General features: G+C 41.9%; 1 protein-coding gene and 5 non-coding genes across 6 annotated transcripts; all 6 read left to right on the top strand.

Moving 5' to 3' along the window:
- Window positions 1-2,971: 2,971 nt before the first annotated feature.
- Window positions 2,972-10,751, top strand: snx15 (sorting nexin 15). Its single transcript, XM_031736786.2, has 7 exons — window positions 2,972-3,204; window positions 3,769-3,925; window positions 5,928-6,043; window positions 6,213-6,492; window positions 6,591-6,749; window positions 7,416-7,613; window positions 10,144-10,751. Exons 1-7 carry the CDS (start codon window positions 3,106-3,108, stop codon window positions 10,275-10,277), a joined length of 1,143 nt encoding a protein of 380 aa, XP_031592646.1. The 5' UTR covers window positions 2,972-3,105; the 3' UTR covers window positions 10,278-10,751.
- trnal-aag lies at window positions 4,166-4,247 on the top strand. The gene has a single exon. It is a non-coding gene; the product is annotated as a tRNA-Leu (tRNA).
- Window positions 4,700-4,781, top strand: trnal-aag. The gene has a single exon. It is a non-coding gene; the product is annotated as a tRNA-Leu (tRNA).
- trnal-aag lies at window positions 5,285-5,366 on the top strand. Its single transcript has one exon. It is a non-coding gene; the product is annotated as a tRNA-Leu (tRNA).
- trnal-aag lies at window positions 8,401-8,482 on the top strand. The gene has a single exon. It is a non-coding gene; the product is annotated as a tRNA-Leu (tRNA).
- trnal-aag lies at window positions 9,522-9,603 on the top strand. Its single transcript has one exon. It is a non-coding gene; the product is annotated as a tRNA-Leu (tRNA).
- Window positions 10,752-16,177: the final 5,426 nt, after the last annotated feature.

The following is a 16,177-nucleotide window of genomic DNA, read 5'->3' as shown; positions in this document are numbered from 1 at the left end:
GGCAATAAAAAAAGAAGTAAAAAAAAAACCATCAGCCACCATCACAACAAGTTCTCCGAGGACACGGAGGGACTAATTCACTCCTAGACTTGTCTTCTTTGTTTATGCCTTTGGCAGAGGAGGAGGGGACGTTCTGCTGGAGTCTATAAGCCAGCACACAGACCCCCACAGCATAATAACAGAGAGGAAAGAGGGCCAAAGTTGCTGAATAGTTTGGTTTTTTCTGTTTTCTCAGTGGAGAGGGGAAGAACACACAGGGATTACTGTGCATTACGCTCCACCAAAAATCTACGTTCAAGGTCACAGTTCACATTACCATAGTAAGTGATTGTGTAACAAGATCAAAGTAGGGCAAATTAGGAGCTGATTAGAAGTACTGTGTGAAAGCTTTTTGCTTAGATTTTTAAAGTTTAGATTAGTGTCAGTCAGTCAGGGCTCGAGTGATCATCTCACTGAATGCAGTCATTCATGCACACACACTCGCGCACACATATGGCTACACCAAGAATCGTCTGATCCCTGTGAGAGAGTTTATTTTGTAAGACAGCATGTGCTTGGGAGGAGAGAAAAAAAGGAAAATAATCAGCAGTTCAGACCAGTTCAGACCAGTCTGGCCGAGAGCTTACGCTTTCATCTCATTGTTTAAAGTTCCCTGCAATGAGCTCTCGCATTCAGAGTTCACACCGAACGAATGAAGTTCGGGGAAATGCTGCTTTAATCTCATCTAAAAAGTGCAAAGGTGTATTCACAGATTGATTTGTTCACCTCTTCAACAAACATGAGCATGTTTGTCTTTTGGATCTACAGCCAACAGAACATGCGTGGCTACATTTTGTGTCATGGATAGAGGGGAAAGGAAGAATCCACCAATGACTGTGCTGCACTGCTGATAAAGAGAATTACTTACAGAGCGAAACATGCAATTAATCATACTGTACGCACGTGGACTTTGAGCCATATTGTTTAACGTTAGCGCTCTCAGTTATGTAACTAATATATTGTCCCACAGCGGGGATCTGATCCCACACGTGTGCCGTGTCTTGCCGACTGTACATTTCGTAACTTTTCTGCTTGTACGCTCTCTCTTCTTCTGATTGTTTTTCTGCCCATAAAGCAGCGCCTCCTGCTTCTTCCTCTGACAATGAAAACGAATGACCTAGTTTCCTCTCACAGACAAAGAGGAGCCTGTTCGGTTTGGAAAGCCTCCCTCTCTTTAATTTTGCATGAATGGAGCTAATTAGTCAGTTCTCCTTAAAAATGCACCATTAAGAAAAATATATATATAAACGATCTACAATAATACACCTCACACACTGCAGAAATTACAGAGCACACAATACTGTTCCTGTCTCCTCTGTATTCCCATCACCTTCTCTACCATTACATCATTTTTCTGCCCGGTTCTCTAAACCCTCTCCCCTCTGTTGATCCCCTCTCTATATAACTACCCACCTCCTCCTGTCAGCAGGAAACAGTGGTTGCAAATTATATAAGAAGGCCCCCTTTCTGTGATAAGAATGCAAAACAGCTGAGCCATGTGAAGGGCTTTGCGACACTTCCTCCTGTGTGAGCAGAGTGGCGCAGCGGAAGCGTGCTGGGCCCATAACCCAGAGGTCGATGGATCGAAACCATCCTCTGCTATTTTGACTCCTTCCACCCAAACAGGGGTTAAACACATACAGGTACTCCATATGGACCTGAATAGGACATTGCAGCATGACTACAGCCTGTTTGCTGAGCTTAGTTTCTTACTCTGTCATTGGCAATTCCAAACGAGTCTGGCAAGTAACTTCCAATTAAACATTTAGGTCATTTTGGTATGCTAAACATTTTTCTTATAATTTAGCTGGTAATTTGCCAGAGAGACCAATAAAGATGACAACTGACCTTTGAGCTTCAGCCTAAACTCAGAAACTTGTTCAAAGCTTTGAGAGGAAGGCTTTGGACCATTGAATATAAGGATCTTCAGGATATTTTGACAATTTCAAAGCCTTTGTGTTGCTGTAAATAGGTGAATCAGATATATCAACTGAACATGCCTCTGATCATTACATTTATATCCTATGGGAAACAGATAAAAGCTTGGGAATACAGTGGTAGGGGATGTTAGACAATATGCACAGCTGGAGCTTCCTCAGTAACGTCTGTTGTTGTTCACTTTGTTCTATTGTCTCAAAAAGGGTATGTACAACACTTTTATGTGCCTTTTTTGTTTTAGCGCCATCTTTGATGCAGAATCTGTTTCCTTTTAGCAGCACAAACACAGTTTTTTGGGGTTTATATGAGGAAAAACACAACAAGTCATAAAAATAAAAATGAGTATCTTAATTTAAAATGTTTAAATTAAGTGTCTATGCTGTGTTGAAAACTACGAAACATTAGAGCACCCCCTGGAGTATTTCCCTCATAATTACATGTTTAATACAAGTTAGAGGGAATTTTTATGACTGTTTGTGACAATGTGACTAATAAACCGTGACTGATCAACAACAATATTAAAATCAGAGAAAGGTAAAGTGAGTAACATTATGGTTACAGTGGATATGGATACAGTTGACCCAGTCCTGACTGTTATCTTCATATATTCATATAATTATTGTTATATAAATTTTTACATCTATATATAGTTTTAATATATAATTTCATCTTACTATTCCAGTTTTAACCTTTAGATGTTTTCCTCGTATTTGCGTGGGGTCTCCCTGGGTACTCCGGCTTCCTACCACAGTCCACAGTGCCTCTTGTCCTAAGACAGTTGGGATTGGGTCCATCCATAGTAGCTTCTTAGATTTAATTTATATAAAAAAGAAACAAAGAAAAACGCATGTAAAAACCATGGACTCATTTAAAAAAAAAAAAAAAAAATTTTAATGTAAAATTTTATTTTCATATACCTAGTGGAGGAAATAATTTTTTTAACATTAAACTGAATAGTTTGACGTCTCGTCTCTCCTACGTAATCACGCATTCGTACACGTCACCAACCAGGAAATGAGTACATCCACGGAGAGGAGGGGCGAAAGAATCACAACAGAGCCTTTGACTGTTCGCGTTTCTTGCCGCTAAAACAACAACGCCGTTTTTCTTTTATTGACGAGAGCAAACATGTCACGGAAACTCAAAGAAGACTATTATCGGTTCTTCTCCGTTACCGACCCACGCACACACGAGAAGGGCCACACCGAATACAAAGTAACGGCGAGGGTGAGTTTACACTGTTTATCTCTCCTTAGCTACAGCGTTATTAATTGAAACCTATCGTAGAGCCGGGTGTAATCATGCTTAATAACTACGTGGTTAGCTGTTTTGCTTATTACTTGCCAAAACGTATTTTAAATTTAAATGCGTAGCACAAAGGTGTTAGCTTAGCACTGTTCTCTTTGGTCTTTTACATCAGTTAAAAGTAAGTGACTTAGTATTATTATAAATAGTGTGCATTTCTAACAGAGTGACAGACGACCCGCAGCTAGCTCATATAAATAAACAAATAACTATACAACGGGCCTTTTATTTGAGGCAGTGGTGCACAATGAGCAGTCAAATGAAACAGAGAGAACTTGTGATCCAGTTCATGAGCACCCTCATGACTACAGAGGCATCCAAAGAGGATCATGTCTTCATAAGCTTTGTTCAAGCACTCATTGGTCTCCCTTAAATTTATAATTTAAATCGTGGCCTCTGCAGTGTTACCACAAAGCAAATCTGCTGTGTCTCATTGTTAAACATGCAGCCAGTTAAGCGACATTTACTTTATTCTGTCATCTGCAGTTTGTGTCCAAGCGTCACCCAGAAGATGTGAAGGAGGTGGTTGTTTGGAGGAGGTTCTCAGAACTGAAGAAGCTCCATGGGGAGTTGGCCTACACGCACAGGAACCTGTTCAGAAGACAGGAGGAGTTTCCACCTTTTCCCCGAGCACAACTTTTTGGTACATGAGTAAAGATTGTGTTATGCTTTACATTCCTGTGGAGCCTTTTATGCAATTATTGCTTTCATTCCCGTTTTCAGACTTTCGTCACAATTCTTGTGACATTTCCTCTCAGATTTACTTGTCTTTGTAAGAAGTGACATGTTTCGGGTCGGTCTTTTTGCAGAGCTTTGGTTTGTGAGTTTTGCCTGTCATGAGCTGTGTTGTATGTTTTTGCTTATGAACTGAGAGTTGTCTTGTGGTAGTGTGGCCGAGCGGTCTAAGGCGCTGGATTAAGGCTCCAGTCTCTTCGGAGGCGTGGGTTCAAATCCCACCACTGCCAGCATACAGTGCTCTTTTAAAATTTCATTATTTACAGCAGGTAGCTCCATTTGTTTTAATCTGACCCTTCCTGACAGAACCCCAGAGGGTTTTGTGTCTCTATTTAAATATTTTGAAGTGACTCATGAGACTAATTATCAGCAAAATCGTGTGTTCAAAAGTATTGGATCAGACTTGTCCAAAAATGTGCATTTGCTATAATAATAATAATTCGAGGGGAGCGCGTTTATGTGTTCTCTGTAGATCCTCTGCCTTCCTCCTGCAGTCTATTTGCATGAGTGTTGAAAATGAAAAGCAGCTGTGCTGTATTTTTTTATCAGGTCATGCTGATGAACTTAGTGATGAGAAAAGTCTGAATGGGAGGTGGGCAGTTCACTGACGTGTACAGCAACATTGATCAACCAATCGACCTTTACCTTTGATGTTTTTACAGTGAGTCATAGCCTTTGAGCGGGTAGTGTGGCCGAGCGGTCTAAGGCGCTGGATTAAGGCTCCAGTCTCTCTGGGGGCGTGGGTTCGAATCCCATCACTGCCAGCATGTAGTAGTCTTTTAAAATGTTGTTATTTGCAGCAGGTAGCTCCATTTGTTTTAATGTGACCCTTCCTGACAGAATAATTACCTGAGAACTGTTCAAAATATTTGACCAGACTTGTCCAAAAATGAGCTTTTTTTTCTAAATTTGCTATAATCAGATGCATTCGAGGGGAGTGTGTGTATGTGTTCTCTAGAGATCCTTTGCCTTCCTCCTGCAGTCTATTTGCATGAGTGTTGAAAATGAAAAGCGCCTGTGCTGTATTTTTTATCAGATCATGCTGATGAGAAAAGTCTGAATGGGAGGTGGGCAGTTTTGTGGTAGTGTGGCAATGATGAAAGCCTGAAATCTCTGTGGACCTTTTGTTATGATGTGTACAGCAACATCGACCAATCAAAGTTAATTTCACAGATAGCATGTCAGAACTGTGGAGTACAGCCCTCTCTTCAAATGTATTCTGAGAAAGGTAAAATGAGTTTGGACAGTGAGTCATAGCCTTTCAGCAGGTAGTGTGGCCGAGCGGTCTAAGGCGCTGGATTAAGGCTCCAGTCTCTTCGGGGGCGTGGGTTCGAATCCCACCACTGCCAAGTAAAACTTTTCATTTGGCAGTGGGAAGAAAAAAGGAAGTTTAAGACACACCTCTATTTGTTTTAATTAGAAGCATCATGTTTAGGGTTGATCTTCTTGCGAAACTTTGTATTGTGTATAAAAACTCAAGTGTAAATATGGTTCAGCAAATGGAGGAGCATATTCCGGGAATGGTGCGACTCCCTGCAGAGAGTTTTGTTGTCGATGGAGACAGTGTCAGGTAACTCGGTCTGCGGTCCGCTGTTCCTCATGCTCATGTTGGTCCGTCAGCCAGCTGAAGAGAAGAGCAGAGTTATAGTACACAAAGAGCTGAAGTGGCTTCATTTTTCAGTGGTTACTAAAATCAAACTGCAACCACAGCAAATCAGTTGAGCCGTACCTATAAACAGTCATGATTCATTAGTTCATTCAACTTTTCATGCCCTGCTTAATATGAAGTCAGACTGTTTGGCAGTGGCAGCAGTTTTAACCTCGACAAATGGCGATTACTTTATGCTAACGGCAGCTTCAGAAGTGAAAAAGAAACTGTAACACTTCCCTTTTGTCTCTTGTAATTTTAGGAAGGTTTGATGGGGCTGTGATTGAGGAAAGGAGAAAAGCAGCAGAGGCCATGCTTCAGTTTACTACCAGCATTCCTGCTCTGTATAACAGCCCACAGCTGAAGGAGTTCTTCAGAGTAAGACACACTCAGAGAGGCACTCTTACAATCAAAATCAACCATTACTCAAATTTTAACAAACATTAAAAGACAGAACAGAAAAACGAAACATGTGCCAGGTCAACATTCGTTATATTACCAGACCCCTTTTCTCTAACGCTGCCACACTATCCCTTCCCTTACTCAGGGTGGTGAGGTAACAAGGCCTCTGGATGCCACACCTCTCTCTTCTGCGGGGTCTCTGCCTCCTCCTCTCATCCCCCTCCCGAAGCGTAGGGCATCAGACTGTGAGCCTGCTGAGGAAGAGGAGGGCAGGGAGGCTCCCACCTTGCCCCAGGATCTGGGCAATAACCTGAGCTTAGAAGTGGGAGAACCAGAAGTGGCAGCTGAAGCCTACAGTGAGATCGGAGGATCTCCAACAGAAGAAGAGCAAGAGGAGCTTAGCGACACAGAGCTGGATGACCGAGGTAGAAATCTCACAATGTGTGATGGTCTGTTATGTCCTTATTTAATTCTTTTATTCTTATTGTTGTTCTCACTTTTTTGGTCCGTGTTTTCCCTCCAGTCCCATCTCCATTCACGGACCCCGAATCAAAAGAGACCCAGGAAGAATTCGACTCACTGTTTGACTCTGTGGCTGAAGGACTCCCATCCCCAAAGGAAGAAGTTCCTCCTCCACTATCTGATAATGACTTGGCTGTTTTCGATCCCTGCTATAAACAAGGTGATGCCAAAATAAATGTGAATGTAATCATATAAAGCTGATTTTAGTCTTCCCGAATATGTGTCTTATCCATTAACGCTTTTACTTACTGTGTCAGTGGATAAGAAGATGTCTGTGATCAGTGTTTTTTGAGGCTTCCTGATAACATATACTAGTGTAAATGTCTATACATTTATGTTGGAGCTGCTATTAGGAGGTGAGCCAGTGCTGTCAAATATAATAACAGTCTTCCTTCACCTGGCTTTTTTGGTTATAATAAGTAATAATAACAATAATAAAAATAAATAGAAGTACAATTAAAAAAAAGCATTTTTTGAAGACCATTAAATGTTGCAGTTCTTGAATTAATCTTCTAGGTGAAGGATCCAGAGGCATCTTCCAAATGTTTATTTACATTTGGTCTCTAAGTGGTCAGGAAGTAGTTCAGTCATTACAGTTTAAACACAGGCCTAGGCAGTACATTCACATTGGCTGTTTTGTTTAATTAACAGTCCCAAAAATGAAACATATCAGCAGACCTTAACTGCTGTTTCCGGTTAAAAACATCACATCCAGTGATTTATTTTAGATAGTGACTTTTTAAAACCTAACAAATAAAACATAAGACATAGTTAACTAAAGACAATATCACTACTACTACAATATCTCTTTTTCTTTGATTTACAGATAGATCCAATTCTTCCACCGACCACTCGGAGTTACTCTCACTACCATCAAACAGTGTGGACGGAGAGGACGGGGGTTACTTAAACCAAGCTGCCAAGGAGCTGACAGCTGCCATGGAGAGGGAGAAGGAGGGAGAAATTAGTTCTGCCATTTGTGGATACAGGATGGCAGTGGATATTCTGATCACTGGAGTACAAGGTGAGCCCTCGGTGTACAAAAGAATCAGTGGGTGGGTGGAGAAAGAGAAAGAGAGGTGGGAAGAATATAGTTGAAGAGATACTCCTGTAAGAGGTAAAAATACTGATGAAGGAGCTGAGGAGACGGGTGAAATACCAGGTGGTTGTCGCAGTGGTGGAAAATTAGAATTACTAATCTGCTGTGAACATTCTGAGTTCAACAAAAACCTTTTATTTTTTTCACATGGAGCATTTTACTCGAATGCTCTCTGTCATGTCTATTTCTGCATCAATTATTAAAACAGCTTTGTTGCTATGGCGATAGACCATGAAATCACTTTGTCAACTGCAAAACCTGCAGAATGCCAGACGGTGCACCATGTCCAAATGAAAAATAAATTGTGCGGTTAGGTTTACAGCTGTGACGCCTCACCGACCATATTCAAGCACTTTGTCTGATGTGCTGCTACCACGCCGATAAATGCGCCGTTAACAACTTTACTCTCCTGCTTTACCTGTTATTTTGCTGTAAGTTGTTGTGTTACTGGCAAGTAAGTTCTGACATCAGTTGTCTATGGGGAATTGCGCGTTTGTTTATGGCCAAAGGGAAATGTTGCAACAGTTCTACTCTTCGTCTAAGGAGCTTGGATTGTGACTTACACCCATTTTCACACCTTGGCTCGTGTGATAGGTAGAGGATCAATAGGGGCCCCATGACCCTCCTGGGGGACACTCCCCTATGTCTAGAGGACCAGAATCAACTTTCAGCATGTCCACCCACACTAGTGTGTCCTGATGCCTGATGTGCAGGTAGTGTGGCCGAGCGGTCTAAGGCGCTGGATTAAGGCTCCAGTCTCTTCGGAGGCGTGGGTTCAAATCCCACCACTGCCACTTAAACCTTTTCAGGTGTGAAAAATGCAGTTCAGTAGCTTCATAAGAAGAACCGTGTTTAGAGTTGCTCCTTTTTGCAAAGTGGTGGTTAGTTTGTGAGACCTGAGTTCTGCCTATTTTGGATTTTAGCCTTTGTTAAATTAAAAGCTGCTGTACTATTTTTTTTTTTATCATGGCTGATGATCTGAGTGCTGAGAAATTTCTTAAAGGGAAATTTGTGGTAGTGTGGTCGAGTGGTCAGGAGTGGTCAGGATCCCCTATGTGTCAGGAGTATCGGAGCAGTTGAGACGCATTTTTTCTAAACACCGCGTCTCTGTGGGTTTTAAAGCCCAAAACATGCTGCGCCAAAAATTGGTCCACCCCAAGGATCGGGTCTGCCGACACAAACAGAGTAACGTAGTGTACGCTGTTAAGTGCCAGGAGGATTGCCAGGATTTATACATCGGGGAAACCAAACAACCTCTGTCAAAGTGGCACAACACAGAAGAGCTACCTCGTCAGGCCAGGACTCTGCAGTCTATTTACACCTACAGGCCAGTGGACACTCTTTCAATGATGAGGATGTACACATCCTGGACAGGGAGGAACGCTGGTTTGAGCGCGGAGTCATCTGGGTACATCTGTCATCATCTTACAATGCTGTGATTGCAGCCATTCCCCAACTCTCTGTGAATGGTACTCATGGCCATTGATTAGTGGTCTTTGATCAGTGGTTGTTGATCAATGGTCATGAGAATTTGCATATTAACAAGCAAGGAACTGACCTCCCAGCCCATTGTTCTTCCAGTGGTGCTGGTTTCAGTCATTATGCAAATGTACTTTTTAGAAGATTGTGGAAACCTGCCGTCAGCTGAGACTGAAGAAGTCACTTGGATGAGTGACGAAACGTTTCTCCCACTGAAAACGCTACGTCCAGATGAACAGATTCAACTTTTGGGGATTTACTTGCCTGGATGATTGAGAATGCATCAAGATGTCAGGAGGCTAAACTCTGCTAACCCATTACCCTTCTGACAGTGGGTTGGGCTTTTTTTAGCAGGGTAGCATGGCCGAGTGGTCTAAGGCGCTGGATTAAGGCTCCAGTCTCTTCGGGGGCGTGGGTTCGAATCCCACTGCTGCCAGTGTTATTTTTCTTTTCCTAATCTTCAGTATATTGTAAAACACTGATAATGATTTGTATTATGCTTTTTCATGCTATCTGTCATATAAACATCGATATAATGGTAGATGGTCGTATTAAATGTGGACACTGTTTCAGATAATGAGGTCAGTGCATGTATAGACTCATAGTCTCAGATTTGAGACTGCTGTAAACACTATGTTTCCGACCCTTAGCTCTGTATAATGTCCATCAGAGTGGATGTCCCTGTTATGGACACCTCAGACACAGAGTTCTGCCTTTTGTTTATGAGGGGTAGCCAATCAGAAGAAAGCTGTATTAAAAGGAGAGGTTGGGAAGCTGTGATAGCTTGTCTCAAACAAATAAATAAGGATTATTTTTATATATTCTAGTTGAGTCCAAGAATGTGAAGTTAAGAATGAGCATAATATGTCCCTTTTGTTGTCTTTGTCAGTCTCCTCTGTTCTGTTACGCTTTTCAGATAAACCCTCCACATGTACAATATTATACACTAATCATTTTTATCACTGTGTCCATGCAGGAGACACGGATCCAGTACGCAGGGAGTCTGTGATGCGAAGGACGGCGCAGTACCTGAAGCACGCTGAGATGTTGGTCGAAAGGCACTCCTCACCCTCTCACACTCACACACCTGCAAATGCACAGGACCACTAGATGCACGCGTGTGTATTTACGCACAATGTACAATATATGAGGAAAGATGGAACACAACGGAGCTCAGGGTCGTGGCATACACTGGCATGTCACGCAAAGGCATACTGACAAAAGGTACAGATAAACAGTTTCACGGATACGTGCACATACGGACATTTGGACCGTGGCATTCTCAAATACAACCACATCCAGGTGGAAATGAAACAACATGGCACAAACATACAGACCACACGCCTGAGGTACACACTACAGCACAAACTGGATCTTTAGTTGCCTTTGTTTTGAAAAACTTATGACTCACAAAATCTACATATACAGAAACTGAACGTAGCTGTTAACTTATTGGATTAATGCATCTCTTCTTCTTTTTGTCTTTACTTTACATTGTGCTCTTCTTGAGCACAATAATGTATAAGTGTATCAGTGATTTACATTTTGCACAATCTTTTGTTAATAAATATGATTTTAATTTAAGTGAGTAAGATTCCTTCTCTTCTTCGCTACATTTTGAAAGAGTGGCTTCACTGCTTCAGCCGACAGTGTTACCAAGTCTGTAACTACAGCTGCCCACAATCAGTCAATCAATTCAAAATAAATGTGGTTTTACTACAGGTAAGTAGTAAAAATGGAAACAATGTCAACACCTTTGTGCTATTTGGAATAAATCGCTCATTTTTTAATAAATTAAACTGAGATCTATCTTCTAATTACCTGTTTAAAATGAGTACATGTGACATAATTGCAGTATTCACATGAATAAATAAGATTTTGAGAATCATGGCAACATATAAAAAGTACATTAAAAGTCACTAAAGAATGGTTGTTTTCCTCAGTAAAGATGCAAATAATCATTTTGTCCCTTAACAGATCCAACTGTCTTTTAATATCTAATCTAATAAGGGCATGTTGTTTCTTTCTTTAGGCCTTTCATGGTCTTATATTTGTCTTTTCTGTTCAATATAAGCAGCAGATAGATAAATTGTGCCTATTTTGAACTATAAATGTTGAATAATAGTTTTGCGTGGTCTGCTTTGATTTCACTGTTTGACTCAGGAACTGTTCCAACAACTGCCGTGTGACTAGCATGTGCTAGCTGGAGCAGGAGCCTGACCAGGAGGCATGCTAACCATGCCACCTTGAAAACACTGATTCAAACTAAGTAAGCTTGAATGATTTCATGCACGGAGTAAGACCAGTGTGACAAAAATACTGCTCATACCTGTAAAACAGGTCTCTCCCTGTTGCAGCCATAGATACCGAAGGTTTTATCTGTCTCGCTGCATAGGGGATGGGTCATACTGCGCATTTGGACTATGAGGGCATTCACTTCATCCTGTTTCTATTTGGAGGAATGAGACTATTCCCAGTGTCCCTCACAATCGCGTTGCATGTAGGTCTGCAGTAGCAAGGCATTACCTCTGAGAGGCACTGTTGACTTATTGGATTATAACCAATAAGTGCAGAAACTCCTGCTCTCTGTTCATGTTAAAATCAGGTAAATGTCATATTTGTTTTCCCCAGATGAACAATTTTGAGCACAAAGCAGTGAACTGCGGAGGAAACTGAAACCTACCTGTTGCCGAACTCTTCTGCCTTCAGCTATACTACTTAATGAAAAATTGATGCTACAGGTTTTGCTTTTTTGCATGCCGAATTGGATGTTAAAAAAACAGCAAGATGGTCCAAAAAATAATGTTTAGTGAGAGTGACTATATCTGCATATACTTGATCAGTCAAATCAATTTTTCATGCTTTTTTGTGACCAAGTATGTAAATGAAGGTAAACCACGATACTACCTTTTTGTTAGGGGATATTTTTGATTTTTGACTAAGAGAAAAGAGATGAAATGCCAAAAAAAAAAGATGGAAAAGAGAAAAAAAGATCACAGCCAGCACCAGAATCCCTTCTCTGGAGAGGAGAGAGGGATTGAGTGAGCGCTGGAAGGACAAACAGATGGAGAGGCGACAAAAAAAGGGAGGCCAACGAGAGGAAAAGGCTACCCTTTCTCCCACCACATCGAGGGGTTGCAGAGTGTGAGACATGACAGAAAGGACGGAGGAGAGGGGAAAAAAGAAAGGATGAGATTAGAGGATAAGCAGAGATCATCCCTCCATTGTTAAAGGGATGGGAAAAAAGGACCCTCCCTCTTCCTCTATTTTCCTCCCCTCCACCATACCTCCTCTTTTTTCTTTTTCTTTTTCCTTTTTGCATGCTTTGTTTTGACCATTGTAGTGAGCTTGAAGTGGATGGAGGGATGGCGAGAGAAAGCAAGAGATAACATTGCTCCATCCTGTTATACATCCCTCTTTTCCTCTCATCTCTCCACCTCTCTACCTCTCTCTCCATCTCCCCCTCGTTCTAGTGCTCCACCTGTGAAATGTAGAGGATGTGAGATAGGAAGATGGAGAGACAAAGAGATGGAGGGAGGGTGGGAGGTTTGAAATCAGAAGGGGGGGTAGAGCCTCACAACATTAGCATGCTGAGAGTGTCAGCACTCTCCTCTTTTTTCTCTCTCTCTCTCCCTCCATCCCCATCCCTCACTCCGTCTCTTTCTCCTCACTGGTCACTGCAATTATACCATCAAAACACTCCAGCCTGAGAGCATAATAGCTTCCCCCTGTGCGAGTGTGTGCGTTATCACGAGAGATCAAAAGAAAGAGATGTGTGTGTCGGTGTGTGCCTGTGTGTATTTGTGCATAATTTAGTGCCATACATGGTACATTACGTGTGCATGTATGACATAAAGGGCAGCTCTGCGTGTATATGCGTGTGTGTGTGTGTACCCATTCTGGATTTGCAGCATGTGTGGGTGACATGAGTGTGTATGTTTAAGTATCTTTTTGAGTCCTAGCGGCTAGAAAAACTGCTTCTCCAACCCCTGACCAAACACACTCTTAAGCGCACTCTAAGAGACCCACTTTGCATGTGTGTGTGTCTGCAGAGTTTCTATTTACACACACTCTCTCGCACTGGCTCACACTAATGGATGCATGCAGGCATACAGTCATGCCTCTGAGAGACAAACCGTTATGACCTACATGCCCAGTGGGTCATCATCAAGCCAAACTGCACACTGTGACACCTTCGGGTGTCTATACACACACACACGACGCACACACACTTTCTCTGACTGTTTTTATTTTTGCTCTCTCAACTTCCTCTATTGCTCTTCCCTTCCGCCCTCTGTGTCTTCCTTTTTCTCTCTTGTTCCCTAACACACACATACACACTAACCCCCCTCTGTGAGCTTGTTATTCCTCTGTCCATTCGTTTCTCTCTGTCACCTTGCCCTCAGCTATTTGAGTACACTTCTGCCTCTCTGTCTCCCTCTCCTCTCTCTGTCTCCCTCTCTCTCTCACACACACATGCACGCACAAACATTTGTGCTCTTTCTGTCTGTCTGCTTCACCCTCATGATCCTTTCCAGCCTGTCTGTCTCTCTTTCTGTTTCTGCCTGTCTTGACATATGTTAACAGCCTCTCTGTGTCTCTTTCAATTTGACCCAGAGCCTGAACGTCAGACAAAGCGTATCACCAAAACCGTGCAGGAGGAGTTTCAACATTTGAGCATAACTCCACCAATTTTAGACAGAAAATTCAGTTTTCTTCATCCTGATGAATCTCATAACACCCGGTGATAACTGTTTCTGTTTCTCTGCAAGAAGGAAAATGAACGTACCTGATCACTTTTCACTGACATGGTCATCAGTGGAGCCAAAAGCCTGACCTCCAGACTGCAAAGAAGGCATGGACGTCCAGGAAGGGTTTAATTGAAATATGTCATTGAGTTGCATTATGGGAAATGTAGGATTCAGTCTAGTATGTGTGCTCACTTAGGTTTAGAGAAACTATCGAAAATAGGTGTAATCTATGAAAACCAAGCAACCCAGTCAAAAGAGCAGACTTTAAAGCATGAGGCACACACACCGCAGCACCAAAAACCATCAAACGCTGCAATGAAACGTCTCTCATGAGGACAGCCCCGCAGGAAACAAAGTCCCAGTGTTACCTTTGCTGTAGAAAATGCATTCAGTGGAGTTACCAGCCAGTTAGCTGGAACATTGTCTGATGTTATTAACAGGAGAATGATCCAATTTGCACCTTGAGGCTTTTTAAAGGTGAAGAAGGAGTGATATTGAGTTTTGCAATATCTGCTCGCCCACCTGTTAAAAGGGAGTTTTTCTTCTACTTCTACTGTCGCCAAGATAGATAGATAGATAGATAGATAGATAGATAGATAGATAGATAGATAGTTTAAGATTCTGTATAAATAGAACTGAACTGCATTAGACAACCTGGGCTCCACAGTCGTCCAGGCTGAACTTGACGTAGTGTGTTAGGGCACTGCAGAATGAATGAAAGGCAGGCAGGCAGCTAGTGGTCAGCATATGTGGGGACTCTTTTAAAAGGCTTCCAAGTGACATCCTATGAAGCAGATTTAGAGGAAGCAAAGACTTTGAAAAGTTTATATCAAAGCAAAGGGTGAACACTTTTTGAAAAATCAGAAATGTTAAACATATGTTGCTTTGCTTTAGACATTTTTTGGGGAGTCATCATAGTTTCCTGTGTGTTGTTTCATTGTTCTGATGACATTTTGTTGCAAAAAGCAGAAAAAAGACAGTAAATAGAAACCCTTGAATGAATGGATGTGTTCAAACTTTTGATTGGTACTGGACTACAATGCAGTAATGCAACCCCGCATTCGCTGATTTTTTTCTCGCACTAATTTGGCTTCTTTGAGTTTGACTATCTGATTTATGTAAGCTGCTTTTTCTCTTTTTGGACTAGTTCAGAAAATATTTTGACTTGTGCTTGCAAAATCCTCCAGGGTGTTCTCAACCTATAGTTGCTAAGCTGAGGAGATGCTGAGCAGGAGGTTTATCATAACGCTTTTATTTAAACTCCCCGTTCTTGCCAGAAACATGTTTTAGAGCCCGATAACCAAAACAACTGGCTAAAAGTGGCTAAAGGACAGCGCAGAGCTGAGGGCAGCCGCAGCGTTGGGTGATCACTTTCTGCTACTTTGTCACTATGATTGGTTTTCTCTTGCACTGAAAATACTCATCTGACCCACTGTTGACATGAAAGTATCGATTAATGCAGCTTTAATTAGATTTTTATATCTATTTCTCCCTTCGCCACCCACTCGCTGCCCTCCTCTCTGCTCCCAGCATTTTCTGTCCTCTAATTTCGTCTCTCCCCGCCATCACTCTTTCACTCCGACTAAATCAATGAACATACACTTTATGCCATTTATTGATCTTTTCGTATCTATCTATCCTCACCCCCTCCTGCTCTTGCCCTCTCCGTTTCTCTCACTCTTTCCCCCCCACCATCCTTTTTTTTCACCACTTTCTTTCTCCCCTTTGAATATATAATCTCTATCCCTCTCTCTCTGTCAATCTCTTCTCCTTTTTATCTCTCGCTCTGGGATATCCTATTTATATGGCTGGCACCTTCACGCTCCTACCGGAGTATGTGTGTGTGTGTGTGTGTGTGTGTGTAAGAGAGAGTGAGAGAGAGTGTTTGATGTTAGTCTAAGTGGTTAACATAATATGAGCCCTCAGAGAGATGACGTTCAGGCACTCACACACAGACAGACACACAATTTTAGGCTTTTTGGTACGCTTTTCTGTGAACAATTTGTGCTTTTTAGTATTCTCCAGCTTGTGCACCAGATCCATGTATTATCTATCAATTGCATTCTCCCACTCTGTCCAAACACACACACACACACACGGACACACATTCATAGCACACACACACACCTTTGTTCCTCAAACGCCTTCCTAGAATGACAAAAATCCAGCATTATCTTTTGTTATTTATTATTGCAGATGGAGCCATTATTTCATGACCTCGCCATCTCTCGTTCCTCCTCCCTCTGCATATGTTTTTAT

Source organism: Oreochromis aureus, linkage group 3, assembly GCF_013358895.1.
Source record: "Oreochromis aureus strain Israel breed Guangdong linkage group 3, ZZ_aureus, whole genome shotgun sequence".
Taxonomy (NCBI): Eukaryota; Metazoa; Chordata; class Actinopteri; order Cichliformes; family Cichlidae; genus Oreochromis; species Oreochromis aureus.
Note: the sequence above shows the minus strand (reverse complement) of the source record. Positions and strands in the feature narration are given on the sequence as shown.